The sequence below is a fragment of the Typopeltis vanoorti genome, chromosome 4 (genome assembly GCF_054136105.1).
Source record: "Typopeltis vanoorti isolate ZY-2024b chromosome 4, IOZ_Tvanoo_1.0, whole genome shotgun sequence".
NCBI classification, from domain to species: domain Eukaryota; kingdom Metazoa; phylum Arthropoda; class Arachnida; order Uropygi; family Thelyphonidae; genus Typopeltis; species Typopeltis vanoorti.
The window spans coordinates 158,826,695-158,842,788 of NC_143552.1; the positions used below are offsets into that span (position 1 = coordinate 158,826,695).

General features: G+C 33.6%; 1 protein-coding gene across 4 annotated transcripts in view; it reads right to left on the minus strand.

Annotated features, from left to right (window-relative positions):
• Positions 1 to 16,094, minus strand: part of LOC150107791 (tectonic-like complex member MKS1) — a 289,973-nt gene that overhangs the window by 131,016 nt on the left and 142,863 nt on the right. For all 4 annotated transcript variants that reach the window (XM_090391544.1, XM_090391542.1, XM_090391543.1 and 1 more), the window contains one exon: positions 7,105 to 7,167. In XM_090391544.1, coding sequence (XP_090247670.1) covers positions 7,105 to 7,167 — 63 coding nt within the window. The remainder of the gene's footprint in view (positions 1 to 7,104; positions 7,168 to 16,094) is intronic.

Below are 16,094 nucleotides of genomic sequence, written 5' to 3' on the forward strand. Positions count from 1 at the left end.
CAGACTGATTGCATCCTGGCTCTCCAATGGTGGAAGAAAACATCTCTGATGTGCATACCTTTCTTGGAGCAGAATGTAATACAGACCATCAGCCATTAAGAGCCAAAGTAAGACTAAGATTCTGAAACCTTAAGTCAGGCACATCCCAGTAGACTAGACGCTAGAGTAATTCCTAGTGGTTCACAGAAGAAACATCAATTCACTTCGATGGTTTTTCAGAGACTAATGAGGAGAACTAGTGGGATCTAATTGAAAGAAGGTGGTTGAAAAAAACAAAGAGACACTGGGACTGAAGAATATTACTTAGAGAAGTCAGAAGAGCCATCAGGCAGAACAAGGAAGTATAAAAGTTTTATACTAATAAATATGAAGAGATAGTTCCAAATGAGGAGGCACAATTATAAAAGGATGTTTCGTTTAGTTTGTGACCTAAAGCACAAGTTTAAGCCGAAATTGAATGTCATCAAAGACAGGAATGGAGCAGTACTAACAGAACAACTGGAAATCAAAAACACATGGAAAGAATGTTGTAAGGAACTGTACAATAGAGAGGATAAAGAAAATTTGGAATCTCCTCCACTTAGGTATGAGGTTGAAAGAGCAATTAAATAGCTTAATAGCAATAAGGCCCTAGGTGTAGATGGAATCCCAGCAAAGTTAATTAAGGCTACAGGGGGATGGAGGGATAAGAGTATTTCATAGATTAATTACAAGGATATGGGAGACAAGATCATGGCCTAGAGACTGGAAGACAAGAACTGTAGAACTATTAGTTTAATATCTCATGCAAGCAATATTTGAGGACTGAAGCCAAAGTTGAGGCAGAGATGCCTGAGGAACAAGCAGGTTTAGGAAAGGTAAGGGTACCAAAGATCAGATCCTTTGCCTTAGACAGATCATAGAAAAATATAAAATCACCTTCATAGATTACTCCAAAGCTTTTGACTCTGTTCAGCATGTGAAATTATTTCCCACAGTTTCACATGTGGGAACATGTGAAACTGTGGGAAATAATGAAAAGAATGGATTTTCCTCAAAACACTATCAGGGAGCAAGAACCATGGTAAGAACAGGTGTTGGATTAACTGATTGGCTTTGGGTTGGAAAGGAAGTTAGTCAAGGATGTCTACTTTCTCCTCACTTGTTTAGCATCTGTGCTAAGGCATCATGTGTATAGCATTGGATGAGCTCAAGACAGGAATTAAGATAGGTGGTAGATTGATTAGTAATCTGAGGTATTCTGATGATACAGTACTCCTCTGTAATGACAAGGAAGAACTAGGACACATTCTTGACAAAGTTAATGAGATCAGTAAGAACAGAGGACTTTAGCTCAATCCTAGCAAGACAAAGATTATGGTTCTCAAAGGAAATACAGAGAAATACAGACAGGTAAGCCCCAGAGAAACAAGTGTACTTTAATGGAAAAAGAATTGAGGAAGTCAGTACCTGGGCTCCATTATTAATGTGAAGAATTGCTGTTCAGAAGAAGTCAGAAGAAGATTAGGAATGGCTAAAACAACAGTCAGAGACTTTCCTAAAATCTAAAAGGATAGATCTATCTCCATGGGAACAAAGTTGAGGATTTTGGATGCAGCTGTTTTTCCAACAGTGACATATGGATGGAAGACCTGAAACCTACAGAAGTCTGAGAGGAAAAAGATAGCTGCTTTTAAGATGAGGAGCTACAGAAGGCTGTTGAGGATATTATATACTGAAAGGTGGACAAATGGATGAGTGCTAAGTAGAACTTTAAGGATCCTTAAGGATGAGATAGAAGAAAGTTGAAATACTTTGGACACAATAATGAAAAAATGGAAGGAGGAATTCTCAGAACAGTAATAGAAGGTAAAGTTCCCAGAAAAAGAGGAAGGAGCAGACTGTCAATGAGATAGATGGATGGTGTGTCTGGAGCGACTGATCTTTAGAGAGTTGAAGCCTCCAGAAAAGCATACAACACACCACATGACGAGGACTGGTGTGGCACATCACCAAGCATCTGAGTGACCATACGGCATCTACTGATGTCCAGTGAACAGATGGGCATAGCCACTTCAGGGTGGCCACTATGTTAGGACATTAGTTCCTTTTCAGTTACAATTTTAATCATTTTTGCTGTATAAGAAATACACAGAGATAGTTGAAAATATTTAATCAAGACAGCTTAATTACTGATATTTTGATTCACATATTGTGGATCATCATCAGTGTAATAGACTTAGAAATCAAAAAAATTAAACAAATGTGAAGGCATATGGAGAATGGAATCTTTCCTTATATACAGTCATGAGAGTCAGGTAAAATAAAGGATACTATTAGGGTTGATTGAAGTGTGCGTGCATGTGATTATATAAAAAAATTATAAAAATAAATAAATAAATTGAAGCATATATGTTACATGTAATAAAAATTTATATAATCAAACAGTATAGTTCTTTATACCAATTTCTCAGATTTTTGATATAAAAAGTTTATCGTTAAGGTTGAAATTTTGGCAATGCTGAAATACTTTTGAACTTCCTTTAACCTCCCTACCGGCCAATGTGGATGAAATAGTGACACCAAATTGAACTTCTTATCCATGTTATTCAATGGGTTTTAGAGCTTCGTATCCAGATTTATCTCGACGTCTATAGACGTTGTGGCTGGTTGGTGGGTTAAAGAGACTCATATTTATGAGAACATCTGTGTAGTAACTTGGCATCATTCCAAAGGATCTTGCAGCTAGTATTAGTAATCCCATGTTCCACTAGATTTGATTTATTTCATTTCTTGGAGGAAATGTAAGTTGGTGTTCAGAAAGGCATATAGAAATAGATTGGCCCATTTGTCCAAAGTAGAATACTTTGCAGTTGCATGGGACTGAATAGACTACAAGGTAGAGATGAAATTTTATTTTTTGGGGATGGTATTAATGAGCTAATAGAATTTATAGGCTTGAAAGTTATGAAAATATTAAACCTTTTTAAAGTTGAGAATGCATTTCTTTAATTGTACAAATTTCTTTCTGAAGTAGGTTCGTCAGACGAAGAACAGATAATATGAGCTTTGGAAAGAAGGCATTTGATAGCCATGTTTTTGTGAGGGGGGGAGTCAATGTCTGAGGGATATATCGAACCAAAAAGAAAGATTTGTGAAAAAGAAATGTTGATAAGGAGCCATCCAATTCTCTTTTTATAAGAACATCATGAAAAGATATAGTTCCATTTGATTCAAGTTTCATAGCGAAATTGATTCTGTGATGAAGACTATTGACTTTTTTGTAAGAAGATATCTAGCTGTTCACATGAATTATTCCAAACTGTAAAGACATCACCCATATGGTGAAGCCATATCGAAGGTTTTGGATTAATTATTAAACTTTTTTTCTTCTAGTAGTTGTAAATAAAAGTTAGTAAGGATGGGAGCAAAGATAAAATTCCATCTCTACTAATACCTGAAGTTTATTCAGTTCCATGCAACAGCAAGTTATTCTACTTTGGACAAACAGGCCAATCTATTTCTATATATCTTTCTGAACACCAATCCCACATTTCCACCAAGAAATGGAAATCAGATCTAGCAGAACATAAAATTACGATGTTCCCATAAATGAGTCTCTTTAAAGAAAGTTCTGCAATACTTCAGCATCACCCAAATCTCAACCTTAATGATGGACTCTCTATGCCAAAAATCTGGGAAACTGTTATTAAGAACTACACTGTTTAATTATCTAAGTTTTTATTATATGTAACATATATGCTTCAAAATTTTTAATTAATTTATAATTATTAATATAATCACACATGCACATACTTCAGTTGATCCTAATAGTATTATCATGCACATACTTCAGTTTATCCTAATAGTATTATCATTTTTTTATTTGGCTGTTTTGTGACTGCATATAAGGAGAGATTCCATTATTCATATACTATCAATGTTGTTCAATTTTTGTGTATTACACTGTATTACATGTAATACAGTGTAAAAATTAAATGTATTACACTGACAATGATCCACAATATGTGAATCGAAATATAGGTAATTAATTCATCTTAATTAAATATTTTTTAACTGTGTTTACGTGTTGCTTATATAGAATGAATAATGCACAGTTATCTCTCCATAAACATATTGAATTGTTTCTGCTGCTATCTAATTGATAAACCATATGCACATTTGCACATTAGCACATTCGAAAATGCTGGTTGAAATTCCTGTGAAGAATTAGTAAGTTCAAGAAATTAATTATTTATTTAAGTATAAAGAGCTAATAAGCTTCATTTCGGCAATGAAAACGTTACTTAAATTAAGGGGATATTAAATCCCACATAGTTTTAAAACCGAATAAGAAACTCAAAGATTGGAATCAGAGAGTTTCTTGCCGAATATAGTAAACTATAAAGTATCGGCGAACACTAGTGTTAGCAAATGCAAGTGATCCTAGTACGTAGTACAATACTGGGCAACTCGTTGCAAAGGTGGAGGAAGAAGTTCAGATCGCTATTCTTAGGTATTTTCCATAATGTAAAAACACATTTCCTAGGAAATGTATGCTGTTATTACATTATGGAGGGAGGTCACTGCCCAGACCGGTTTCAGCCTTTTTTGAGGCTTCATCAGTGAGCAGCTAGACCTAATACCAAAGTGTATAGCGAAAAGAACTTATGTACTTTGCGAACGAGTTTTCCAAATAGGTGCAACCATTAAGTTACTTAAGTATAAAGAGCTAATAAGCTTCATTTCGGCAATGAAAACGTTACGTTTTCAAATTAACGTTTTCATTGCCGAAATGAAGCTTATTAGCTCTTTATACTTAAGTAACTTAATGGTTGCACCTATTTGGAAAACTCGTTCGCAAAGTACATAAGTTCTTTTCGCTATACACTTTGGTATTAGGTCTAGCTGCTCACTGATGAAGCCTCAAAAAAGGCTGAAACCGGTCTGGGCAGTGACCTCCCTCCATAATGTAATAACAGCATACATTTCCTAGGAAATGTGTTTTTACATTATGGAAAATACCTAAGAATAGCGATCTGAACTTCTTCCTCCACCTTTGCAACGAGTTGCCCAGTATTGTACTACGTACTAGGATCACTTGCATTTGCTAACACTAGTGTTCGCCGATACTTTATAGTTTACTATATTCGGCAAGAAACTCTCTGATTCCAATCTTTGAGTTTCTTATTCGGTTTTAAAACTATGTGGGATTTAATATCCCCTTAATTTAAGTTAATTATTTATATTTCCTTTGGTATCATCATATATTTCCTTTGGTATGGTTCATCATACTAGTATGATGAACTTGACCAACATGAACTAATTAATAAATAAATAAATAAATAATTTATTTATTCCATCCATGTTATACTTTCTCTAGTTCTAGTCAGTTAAATTTTAATTTTATAAATGTATACATCCCGAGTCAATCCAAATTACAACAATATATATAAAGTTCAGTGATTTGTCACTCTGACTCCAACATGCCAATTCATGTTGGAGTCAGAGTTAATCATACAAATCACACAGATTTTCAAATAGAAAACTACATATTAAATGAAAGGAATGGATTAAATAAGTTGATTATTCACAGTTGGGACTTGTACAATGCGTATTTGCAAAACATCACAAAATATAGCTTTTATGTCCAAATTTGAAGTAGAAAAATTTCTTTCATATTTAGATGTTTTTTCTTCTTCTTTTTTTTTTTTCTGGTTTCAATTGTTCCTGGTTCCCATCATAGTGAATTTACCATATAACAAGGAAACAAACACTGAGAGATGTTTCATACATTTCAAAAGTGGCATATCATTAGACTCATCAGGATGAGAAATGCACTATCTGAAGTGATGGAGGAAAACAAAAGACAACAAATGAGGAACTTTATACGTAGAGGACACTGATAAGAATGGGTATAATTATAACTTAATACAAAATATTAAGGCAGGAACAATACATGAAAATAAACAAGAAAATCACAATTGTAAATGTGCAGGATATTCTTCCACACATCGAAGAATACATCATGAAAATTATGGAAACAACTACCGTGTTAGAGTAAAACTTTAGTTTAATATAAACCAAAATAAACACTTGACATTTCGACCTTCATATTAAGGTCATCATCTGGAGTATACACACATCTGGAGTATACACAAAGAAACAAGTTGCACTACAATCTACAAGTCCAGGTGATGACCTTATGTGAAGGTTGAAATGTTGAGTGTTTATTTTAGTTTATATTAAACTAAAGTTTTACTCTAACATGATAGTTGTTTCCATAATTTTAATGATGTCTGATCACCATGTAAGCATGAAAGAAAGGATACATTAAAGAAGTTTTCTTCGGTCCATTATATAAGATCACATCTATTCTCAAATAACCATAATAATAAGATTTGATGCCCTCCCCTTCAAAAATATAGGCATGTATGAGGTATGCTGCACATGTAGCAATTATAGATGGACAAGTCAGGAAAAATAAATCTACATGAGCATACAAAAATGTCCTGAAAACAAGAGTTCATCAGTTGACTGGCTTTCACACCATAAAAGTGAAGCAAAATATTATTTAGCATGAGACACCAATATTTCATGCAATTGATATACAGTAAAATTCAAGCAATATAAGGATGCAACCTAACATTACTTACTTGATTTAATAAATAACAGGTTGGTATTAAAAAACAAAAACAATAATATTATGTTAATCATAGAATCTTCTACACCAAGACACTGAATTTCAATGTTCACTATAGTTAACTTATAGGGACTAAATGAATGGTTTTATAACAATAGAAGATTTGCTATACTTCAAACCTCATATTACAGTAAAGAGTACTGATGCTATGATTTTTGCTAGAACTATTTCTTATAGTAAATGAATTCAGAATAATAGCATTTATTAATCTGAGAGTCACTGTAACTTTTTTCTTTTTTGTTTTAGAATGAGATATTAAAAAAATAAACAAATAATTGAAGTTAAAGGAAATTCAAATAAAAGAGGAATATCTCTTTTAGTTGAGAAAAATAAATTAACTAATCAGAAATGTGGTCTTTCAGAAAAAAATTTAATATTTACACTAAAAATATAATTAGATTTGCAAATATAACACTGCTTACCATCAGAAACCTCAAAAAAATAATGGATATAGAGATTTTTGCAGTCAAAATTTTTTGCTGATACTGGAAAACAAATAAATGATTATTACTAAAATATTATATATATTATAAATATTATAAAATATTATATATGCAACTATCAAAAGTTCACTTATAAAAAATATAACTTTCTGACATAAGAGGACTGCTATGACTAGACAGAGCGGCCCTCTCACTAATTGCGCTAATAAAAGGCAAATATATATAGGCAAACTAGAGATTGGTGAGAAGTAGGATACAGAAATGGGTTGATAACAGCAGTATTCTCTGTGGTTATCAGCAGGGGTTTGTTAAAGGAAGATCATATTTCTATAAAAAGGTGACAAATACCTTGGACAGGGGAGATGCATATACAGTGGTGTACTGAGATTTTGCAGAAGCTTTTGATAGACTGCCACATGACAAGTTGTTAAATAAATTGAAATGGATGGGATTGGATAACAGATTTCTGAGTTGGATCAGTGACTGACTGTCAGAAAGGTATCAGAAAGTTATATATGGGGGTGCAGTATCCTGAAAGAGGAAGGTCACTAGTGATGCATGGCAGGGGCAAGTTTTGGGAACATTGTTGTTCAATTTTTATATTAATGATATCAGGATAAGTTTAACTAGTGATATGCAGCTGTTTGCAGATGATGCAAAATTGGGAAGAGCAATGCAGAGTCAAGGGGATGGTATGGTCTTACAGGAGGACATGAATAGATGGCATGAATAGGCAAGTAAGTGTTACTATCAGTTCAATATTGCAAATTGTAAGGTTTTGAAATTTGGTAAGCAATGATGGGATGAAAACTATATACTTGGTGGAAAAACTTTAAAGGAGGTAGAGGAGATGAGAGATCTGGGAGTGGTGGTGAACAAGGAAATGAAATTCAGGGGTCACATTGCACAAGTTGTGAAGATGTCACATCAGATAATGGCAATGATGTGGAAGACCCTGACATGCAGAAATAAGGAGGTTATGATGTTAATAATCCATATGACGCCTTGATTAGGTCTCATATGGATTATTGTGCATAGATTTGATCACCGGGTTTCCATGATGATGAGGATATATTAGAAAGGGTCCAGAGAAGATTTACAAAGGTGATTAGTGGTCTTTGGAATGTGGAGTACAAGGATAGATTGGGAGAATGTAAATTGCAAAGCTTCATGAATAGGAGGGGGGGGGATATGATTCAGACATTCAAGCTGGTCAGTGGTTGTTATCAGGTTGACATGGAAGAGATTTTTCACAGAATGGAAGAGGAGGAAGTAGACCAAGAGGCCATTGCTGGAAATTGTATAAGGAAAGTGTGAGCAGAGGAGTGAGAAGTAGGTTCTTTTGAATGGAGAGTGGTTGGTGAGTGGAATGCATTACCTGAATGTGTTGTGGATGTAGATACATTGAAGCAATTTAAGGTACACGGTTGGATGAGCATTCTGTGCAATAGTATGTACCTCCCATGATGAGTCTCAGACTCCATGGAGGTAAGACGTTAATAATAATAATATGTCTTTGGTTGAGTTCATATCTTTGAAGTAGTGCAAACCAAGACAGTTCCTATGCCATAAGCTCTCAGGAAAGTTTTAATTTAAATTTGAATGGATATATTATATCCTTTACATGGATAAAATATTTATATTTTAATAATATTCTTGTTTAAAAAATTAGATTTATTTTTAAAAATCTCTATTTTATTAAATTATTAATGAATAAAAAAAAAATTAAATCCTCTACCACTTTTTCCAAAGAGGACAACGGATCACTTGTACATTGACTCCTTTTCATTAAGACCTTAAAATGAACACATCTGAACTACTTGATCATATAGTTCAGTTCAGCACGTCCTCATTTCAAAGATGAGGAAGTAGTAGAGAGGATCTATATGTAGATGACTAAGATAGTGACAGGTCTTTGGAGTAATCAATATAACGGCAAATTGAAGGTGTGCAAATCACAAAATCTGACTGGCTGGTAGAAGAGTGGTATAATCCTCTTAGTATAATTTACTAAGGGGATTTTCTAGAAAGATTTAGAGGAATTTTTCAACACAAGCCAGGAAGGAGAGAAGAAGAGATAACAATTATTCACCTCTCTCCAAACAAAAAATCTAATCATCGATGTGATGATCAGATTTTTTGTTTGGAGAGAGGTGAATAAGTTACCAAAGGTGGATGTTGGTGCAGTGTCACTGTCAGTTTAAAGAGAAGCATGATAGGAATTATTTGAATAATGGTCAGCATAGATCTCAAGTGATGAATCTTTGTTGTTATCATTTTGGGATGTTATTATTGATGGGTGGTTATGATAATAATAATAACAGTAAGTCTGAAAAATAAGCAGTCTCTGATTGCCTTCAACAAAGAACAGGAAGAGAGAGAGAAGAAAAAAAAAATATATATATATTTATATTGAGTTTTCTTAAATGAACTGGTGTATTTTTAGTATATCACGGGAGTTTTATTAGTGGATTTATTGTATTTAGTGATATAATAGTAGGTATAGTGTTAAATTTAGATTAATGCAGATGCTAGAGAAAGAAACCTTTGTCCAGCTGAGCAGATGTACTGCAGCACTGCTGTTGAAGAGTCAAGTGAGGATAACAACTTTTGAAATATGTCAATTAAAATAAATTATTAGACAATCAATAAAAGAATTTAAAAAAAAAATCAAGAAACATTTAAAGAAACTCAGACAGAATAAGAAAAATCAGCTGAATAAGAAGCAGGAAAACATTGAAGTAGATAAAGTAGACAAAGAATAATAACAATAAGGTAAGTAAATTAGAATATTTTTTATTTTTATTTTTTTATGGAGAGCCCATCCTTGAAAGGTTGGCCAACCTATAGTACGTTAGTACTGTCGATGGGTGATAAGAATATTATACGTTTAATATAAAAAGCTGTTGGTTGTATTCCTTGGGAAACACATGGTGTTCCAGAGGGCAGCAGTGGAAGGAATAAACGAATAAGAGGAAAATTTTTTTCTGTGGATTTGGAGTTGAACTGTGAGAGGGTGCTGGTCAACTGTTGAATGCATTTGGATGGATTTTCAAGAGGGTAGGGGAATTATTGATATCAGTTCTGATGAGCAGCAGCCATAGAAGTATTTACAGAAGATGCAGGCTGTGAAGACTGAATGCCTGTGCAGAAGTTAGTGAAATGTATTAGTGAGAGAGGGCATCAATCAGTCTAATTGCTCTTTTCTGTATAGAATCCACTATTTTCATAAAGCTCTTAGGAGCACCATCCCAGATATGAGAGTGGTATTCAATGGTTGGGTGGATTTGAATAGGGTTAAGAGATGTTCAGAGTTCTTCTTCTTTTAGCTTTAGAACCCTTTATAGGTTTTGCCTTGCTTCACAATATTTTTCCATTCTACTCTATTCAATGCAGTACTTTTTCGATTTTTAACTTTAAGAATTCCAAGGTCTTTCTCAACCTCATCTAACGATCTCTTTTTAGGTCTTTTTCTTCATCTTTGTCCAATTATTTCCCATTTATTCATTTTTAAAACTGCTCTACTTTCTTCCATCCTTTCTAAATGACCTGTTCATGCTATTCTTTGTGCCTTAATAAATCTAACAATATCTTCCCCATTTATTAATTCATTAATTTCACTATTTGTTCTTATTCTCCAATTGTCATTTTTCTCTTTAATTGGTCCATAAATTTTTTCGCTATTTTCCTTTCAAAAATCCTTAACCTATTATTTTCTTTTTGGGGTAAAGTCCATGATTCACATCCATATGTTATTTCTTGTCTAATAATCGATTTATAAATTTTTAGTTTAGAATTCTTATCTACAGCTTTACTACCCAATAATCCTTTATGCATGTGATAGCATTTATTTCCAACTATTATTCTATTATTTATTTCTTCTGCTATATCATTCGTTATTGTAATTAGGGATCCTAAATATTTAAAATGATTTACTGATTCCAAATTATAATCATCTATACTATATTTAGAGGCTATTCTATTTCCATTTCTTCCCTACTGCATATATTTAGTTTTTTGTTCATTAATTTGTAAACCAACTTCTTTAGCATAAAGTTTGATTTTCATTTAAATCATTTTGATTTTAATTAATTCTTTGAACTTACTTTCTAAATCTTTTTTGGTCTGACTAATTGCTGGAATAGTATCTGCATATGCACAAGTTTGTATACATTTATTACTAATATAGCCTCTTATATTGAGTCGTCTTATTATATATTCAAGTGTCAAATTAAACAAACTTGCAGATAGTGCATCTCCCTGTCTCACCCTGAAACTTAATTTGAATGCTTCTGTTAACTCACCTTGTATTTTAACCCTTGCCTTAGATCCTTCTAGTGTTATTAGAATCATTCAAACCAATTTTTATGGGATTCTCAATCTTTTAAGATATTAATTTATGTTGTTAATTTAAGGTTAATAATTTTTTGTCTATTTATTTTATCAAAAGCCTGTTTAAAATCAATATATAAATTATATAATTCTATATTATATTCCATACATAACCACACAACGTGAGAAAGGTGGATGCTCCGAGAGGATGTGTGAGCATGTGTAGACAGGAAAGGAATGGGAAGACCTGGGATCAAGAGGAAACAGTTGGAACTGAAGAGGGTTCTAAAATAAATAAGTAGAAATGGCCCCAGTCAAGCATGGAGAAATCACATCAATGAGCGGTATCAGTGGAACTAGCTTTAGATGCAGGAATGAGCTGTTGTGTTTGTATACAAATGCTAGAAGTGTAAGAAACAAAGCAGATGAAATGGTTGCACTAATTGAATCTGTTCACCCAAAAATTGTTGGAATAAGTGAGACATGGTTAGATGAGTACGACATCCTGATAGGAATAGATAGGAAGGTTTTGAGGTAGTATGGGGTGAGATAGAGGTGGATGGAAAGAAATACTTAGTTGGATGTTCTTATAGACCAGGTAATGTGCATGGTAGTGACCATGAAATGTATAATCAAATTAGCCAAGTAAATAAGAAAAGAGTGATCATTATGGGTGATTTAATTATGGCAATATAGACTGGAATGATGAGATAGCAACTGGAAGTAGAGAAAATGAGTTTCTTGAGTTTTTGAGGGATAATTACCTCAGACAGTATGTAGCACAAGGCACACGAGGATTGAGGGTCTTGGATTTGGTCATCTCATCAGAGGATGTAATTATAAATGAGGTGTCAAATTGCCCACAAATTGGTGAGAGTGACCATGAGGTCACTCTCGGTCTATTCCAGTCTATATTGCCAGCAGTGTGAAGACCTCTGTAAGAAAAGAATATATGGAACTACAAGGGGGGGGGGATTATGAAGGGCTCAGGAGACAGCTTGCAGATATAGCATGGAATGATGAGTTAGCTGGAAAAGAGATCAATGCAGTTTGGGGAATTTTCTGGAACATCCAGTAGATGCAATGTCTAAACATATTCCAAGGGTGAGAAGGTTAAATAAGGTAGGTGTGAAATGGATGAATAAAGAGATTAAGCATGCAATACAGAGAAAAGGGCATTATAGAGACAGCATAAGAGAAGTGGAAATAACCAATTCCATGAGGACTACAAAGACCAGGCAAGGTGGGTGACTTGGTTGGTGAGGGTAGCTAAAGTGAGGTATGAACAGCAGTTAGCTAATGAAACCAAAAAGAATCCTAAGGAGTTCTTTCAATATGTAGCCAGCAAAAGAAAGAATGATTATGAAAGGATGACATTGATAGGTCTATCTGTGTGTCAGGTGTTGTAGTTAAGTTGTTGGAGAAACTTGTGAGAACTAGGATCCAGTATTGGGTTCACAACAATGGTATTATCTTTGATGGATAGCATGGATTTGCTAAAGGGAGGTCATGTTTTAGTAATCTACTTACTTATTACAATAAGGTGACTGCTTCCTTGGAGAGAGGAGAAGGATACAGAGTAATATACTTAGATTTTGCAAAGGCTTTTGATAGATTATCGCATGATAAGTTGATAGTCAAACTAGAGCGGATGGGGTTGGATATTAGATTGGTGCATTTGATTGGAGACTGACTATCTGATAGGTATCAACAAGTTTTGTATGGAGGAGCAATATCCAGGAAAAGGAAGGTCACTAGTAGTGTGCCTCAGGGGTCTGTTTTAGGGCCATTGCTGTTTAACTTGTATATTAATGATATTGGTGAAGATTTGGATAGAGATATTCAGTTGTTTGCAGATGATGATGCAAAGTTGAGATGAACCATGAAGAGTAGAGAAGATGTTGTGGCCTTACAAGAAGACTTGAATAAATTGAGTAATTGGGCATGGGAATGGGGATGTGAGTTTTTAAAATTTGGAAAACAAAAATGGGATGCAGAATTTATGCTTGATGAGGATATATAGTCAGAGATGGAGGAAATAAAGAGATCTGGGGGTGATAGTGGATAAGGATCTGAAATTTAGGGAACACACACAGCCAAAATTGTGAAGATAACACAAAGGCTTCTGGGAATGATGCAGAAGACACTGACTTGTAGAAGTAGGTAAATTCTTGTTCCACTGTATAAGCTTTGATTAGGCCACACATGGACTATTGTGCCCAGATTTGGTCACCTGGTTTTCAGAAGGACGAAGAGATGTCGGAAAGTGTCCAGAGTTGACTGACAGGTAGTTTCTAACCTCTGGAATGTTGAGTATGAGAAAGATTGAGAAGATGCAACTTGCAGAGTCTAGTGGACAGGAGGAAGAGGGGAGATATGATAGAGACCTACGAGTTGGTAAGGGGTTGTTATAGGATCAATGCTGGAGAGATTCTACAGAAAATAGTGGGAGATCAGGGAGAACCAGAGGTCATCCCTGGAAACTGTATAATGTGGGTATGAGTAGGGGAGTGAGAAGCAGGTTTTTTTCATGCAGAGTTTGTGAATGATTGGAATGCCTTGCCTGAGAGTGTGGTGTCTGCAGAGAATTTGAGTATGTTTAAAGCACGGTATGATGAGCGCTGTGTATGATAAAAGGACCTCCCAGATGAGTCTTTGACTCCATGAGGTATTAAGTAATAATAATAATAATAAATATATTATCAGTGGTAGATCTCTTTGGTCTAAAACCAAATTGGTAATCTCCTAAAATTTCTACATTGTATGGTTCTAATCTACTATTTATTAAACTTGATAAAATTTTATATTTTACATTTAGCAATGTGATTCTTCTATAATCACTACAATTCAGTTGTCTTATCTGTTTATATTATCTAGTTTATCGATTTTATATATTATTTATATTATCTAATTTATCGATTTTATATATTATTTATATTATTGATTTTAACTATTTATATATTGGTTGAATCACTCCTTTTTTCCATTCCTCTGGCAATTTTTCTTCATTCCATATTTCAATTATTAATTGCGAGATTTTTTCCCCATAATGGTTTTCCAGCATTCTTGATAAGCTCCCCTGTTATTCCATCTATACCGGTACTTTAAAGTTTTTTATCTGTTTTATAATTTTTAGTATTTCATAAGTTGGTTCTTTTATTTTTTCTTCATTTATTCTAAATTCACTCAAATTGCTATCTTCATCTTCATTATCATTAATTTCGTCTTCTGATAACAATTCTTCAAAATACTTTTTCCATCTCTTCATGACTTCTTCTTTTTCAGAAAGTTTATTTTTCACTAGGTTAGACTATAATAAATTTAGTTTAATCCTTTATCCCAGTGAGAGCAAGCAAAGTTTGTACCTGAAAATATCTTCAGGACTGAATATAGTGTTGTACTATCTTACCTGTAAGTAGTACAACACCAAGGCAACTCATAGCAAAGCTGGAGCATTTATTATAGTCTAACCTAGTGAAAAATAAACTTTCAGCATCTTTCTCTAAATCCAGAGTAATTTAATAAAAAAAGTTGGCAAACCTTTTGGCAACTCCTATAAGTAAAGATGACCTTGCTACTGCTTCTGCCTGGTATCTCCAACTCTGGGCCTGACTCCCACTGAAGAGACCTCAATAAAGGTCGAAACTAGTCTGGGTAGTGGCCAATCCCTTAATGCATAACAGTATACATATCCACAAGGAGATGTGTTTTGCATTATGGGATATACTGGGATAGGAGTGTTGGTAGCTTGCTCCACCTTTGCTACGAGTTGCCTTGGTGTTGTACTACTTACCCAGGTAAGATAGCCCAACACTATATTCAGTCCTGAAGATATTTTCAGGCACAAACTTTGCTTGCTCTCACTGGGATAAAGGATTAAACAAAATTTATTATATTCTTCTTTTTCGGCTATTATTTTCTTCCTACATCCTATTATTTGAGGATTAAAATTTTGTACTAGTGAATTAATTTCTTTATATTTTCTCATTTCTTCGTTTTTATTATATTCACTTATTAACTCTATTTTTCTCTTCAGCATCTCTTTTTTCTTTTGATTATATATTTTATTTGATTCCTTTCTATTTTCTTGATATTTTTCACTATTAGCTCTTGTATTTCTTTGTATATATTTCTTTCTTGCTTTATTTTTAATTTCTATTGCATTGCTGCATTCATCATCAAACCATTCCTTTTTGATTTTTTATATTTCCCTATTATTCCTTCTGCTGCAATTGCTTTTTTAATTATCTTCCATTTATCTTCTATATTATTTTGATTTTCAAATTCTTTAATGTCTTCTATTTTTTTCTTTGTATAATTTAATAGCCTCTTTATTTGTGAAAGCTTAAATATTCCATTTCTCAATTTTTTCTGCATTCCCTCTATTTATTATTGATATTCTTTGTCTCAATTTTGCACCAACCAACATGTGGTCAGAGTCACAGTATGCTCTTACAGAAATGATTGATGTTGCCTATCTATTTAGAAATCAAAACACGATCTATCTGATTTAACTCATTATTAGCTGGAATAATCCATGTTCCTAAATGTATCTTTTTATGTGGAAAAGTTGTGCTCATTACTCTTAATTTATCAGAGTTGTTGCAAACTGAGCAACTCTATTACCATTATCACCA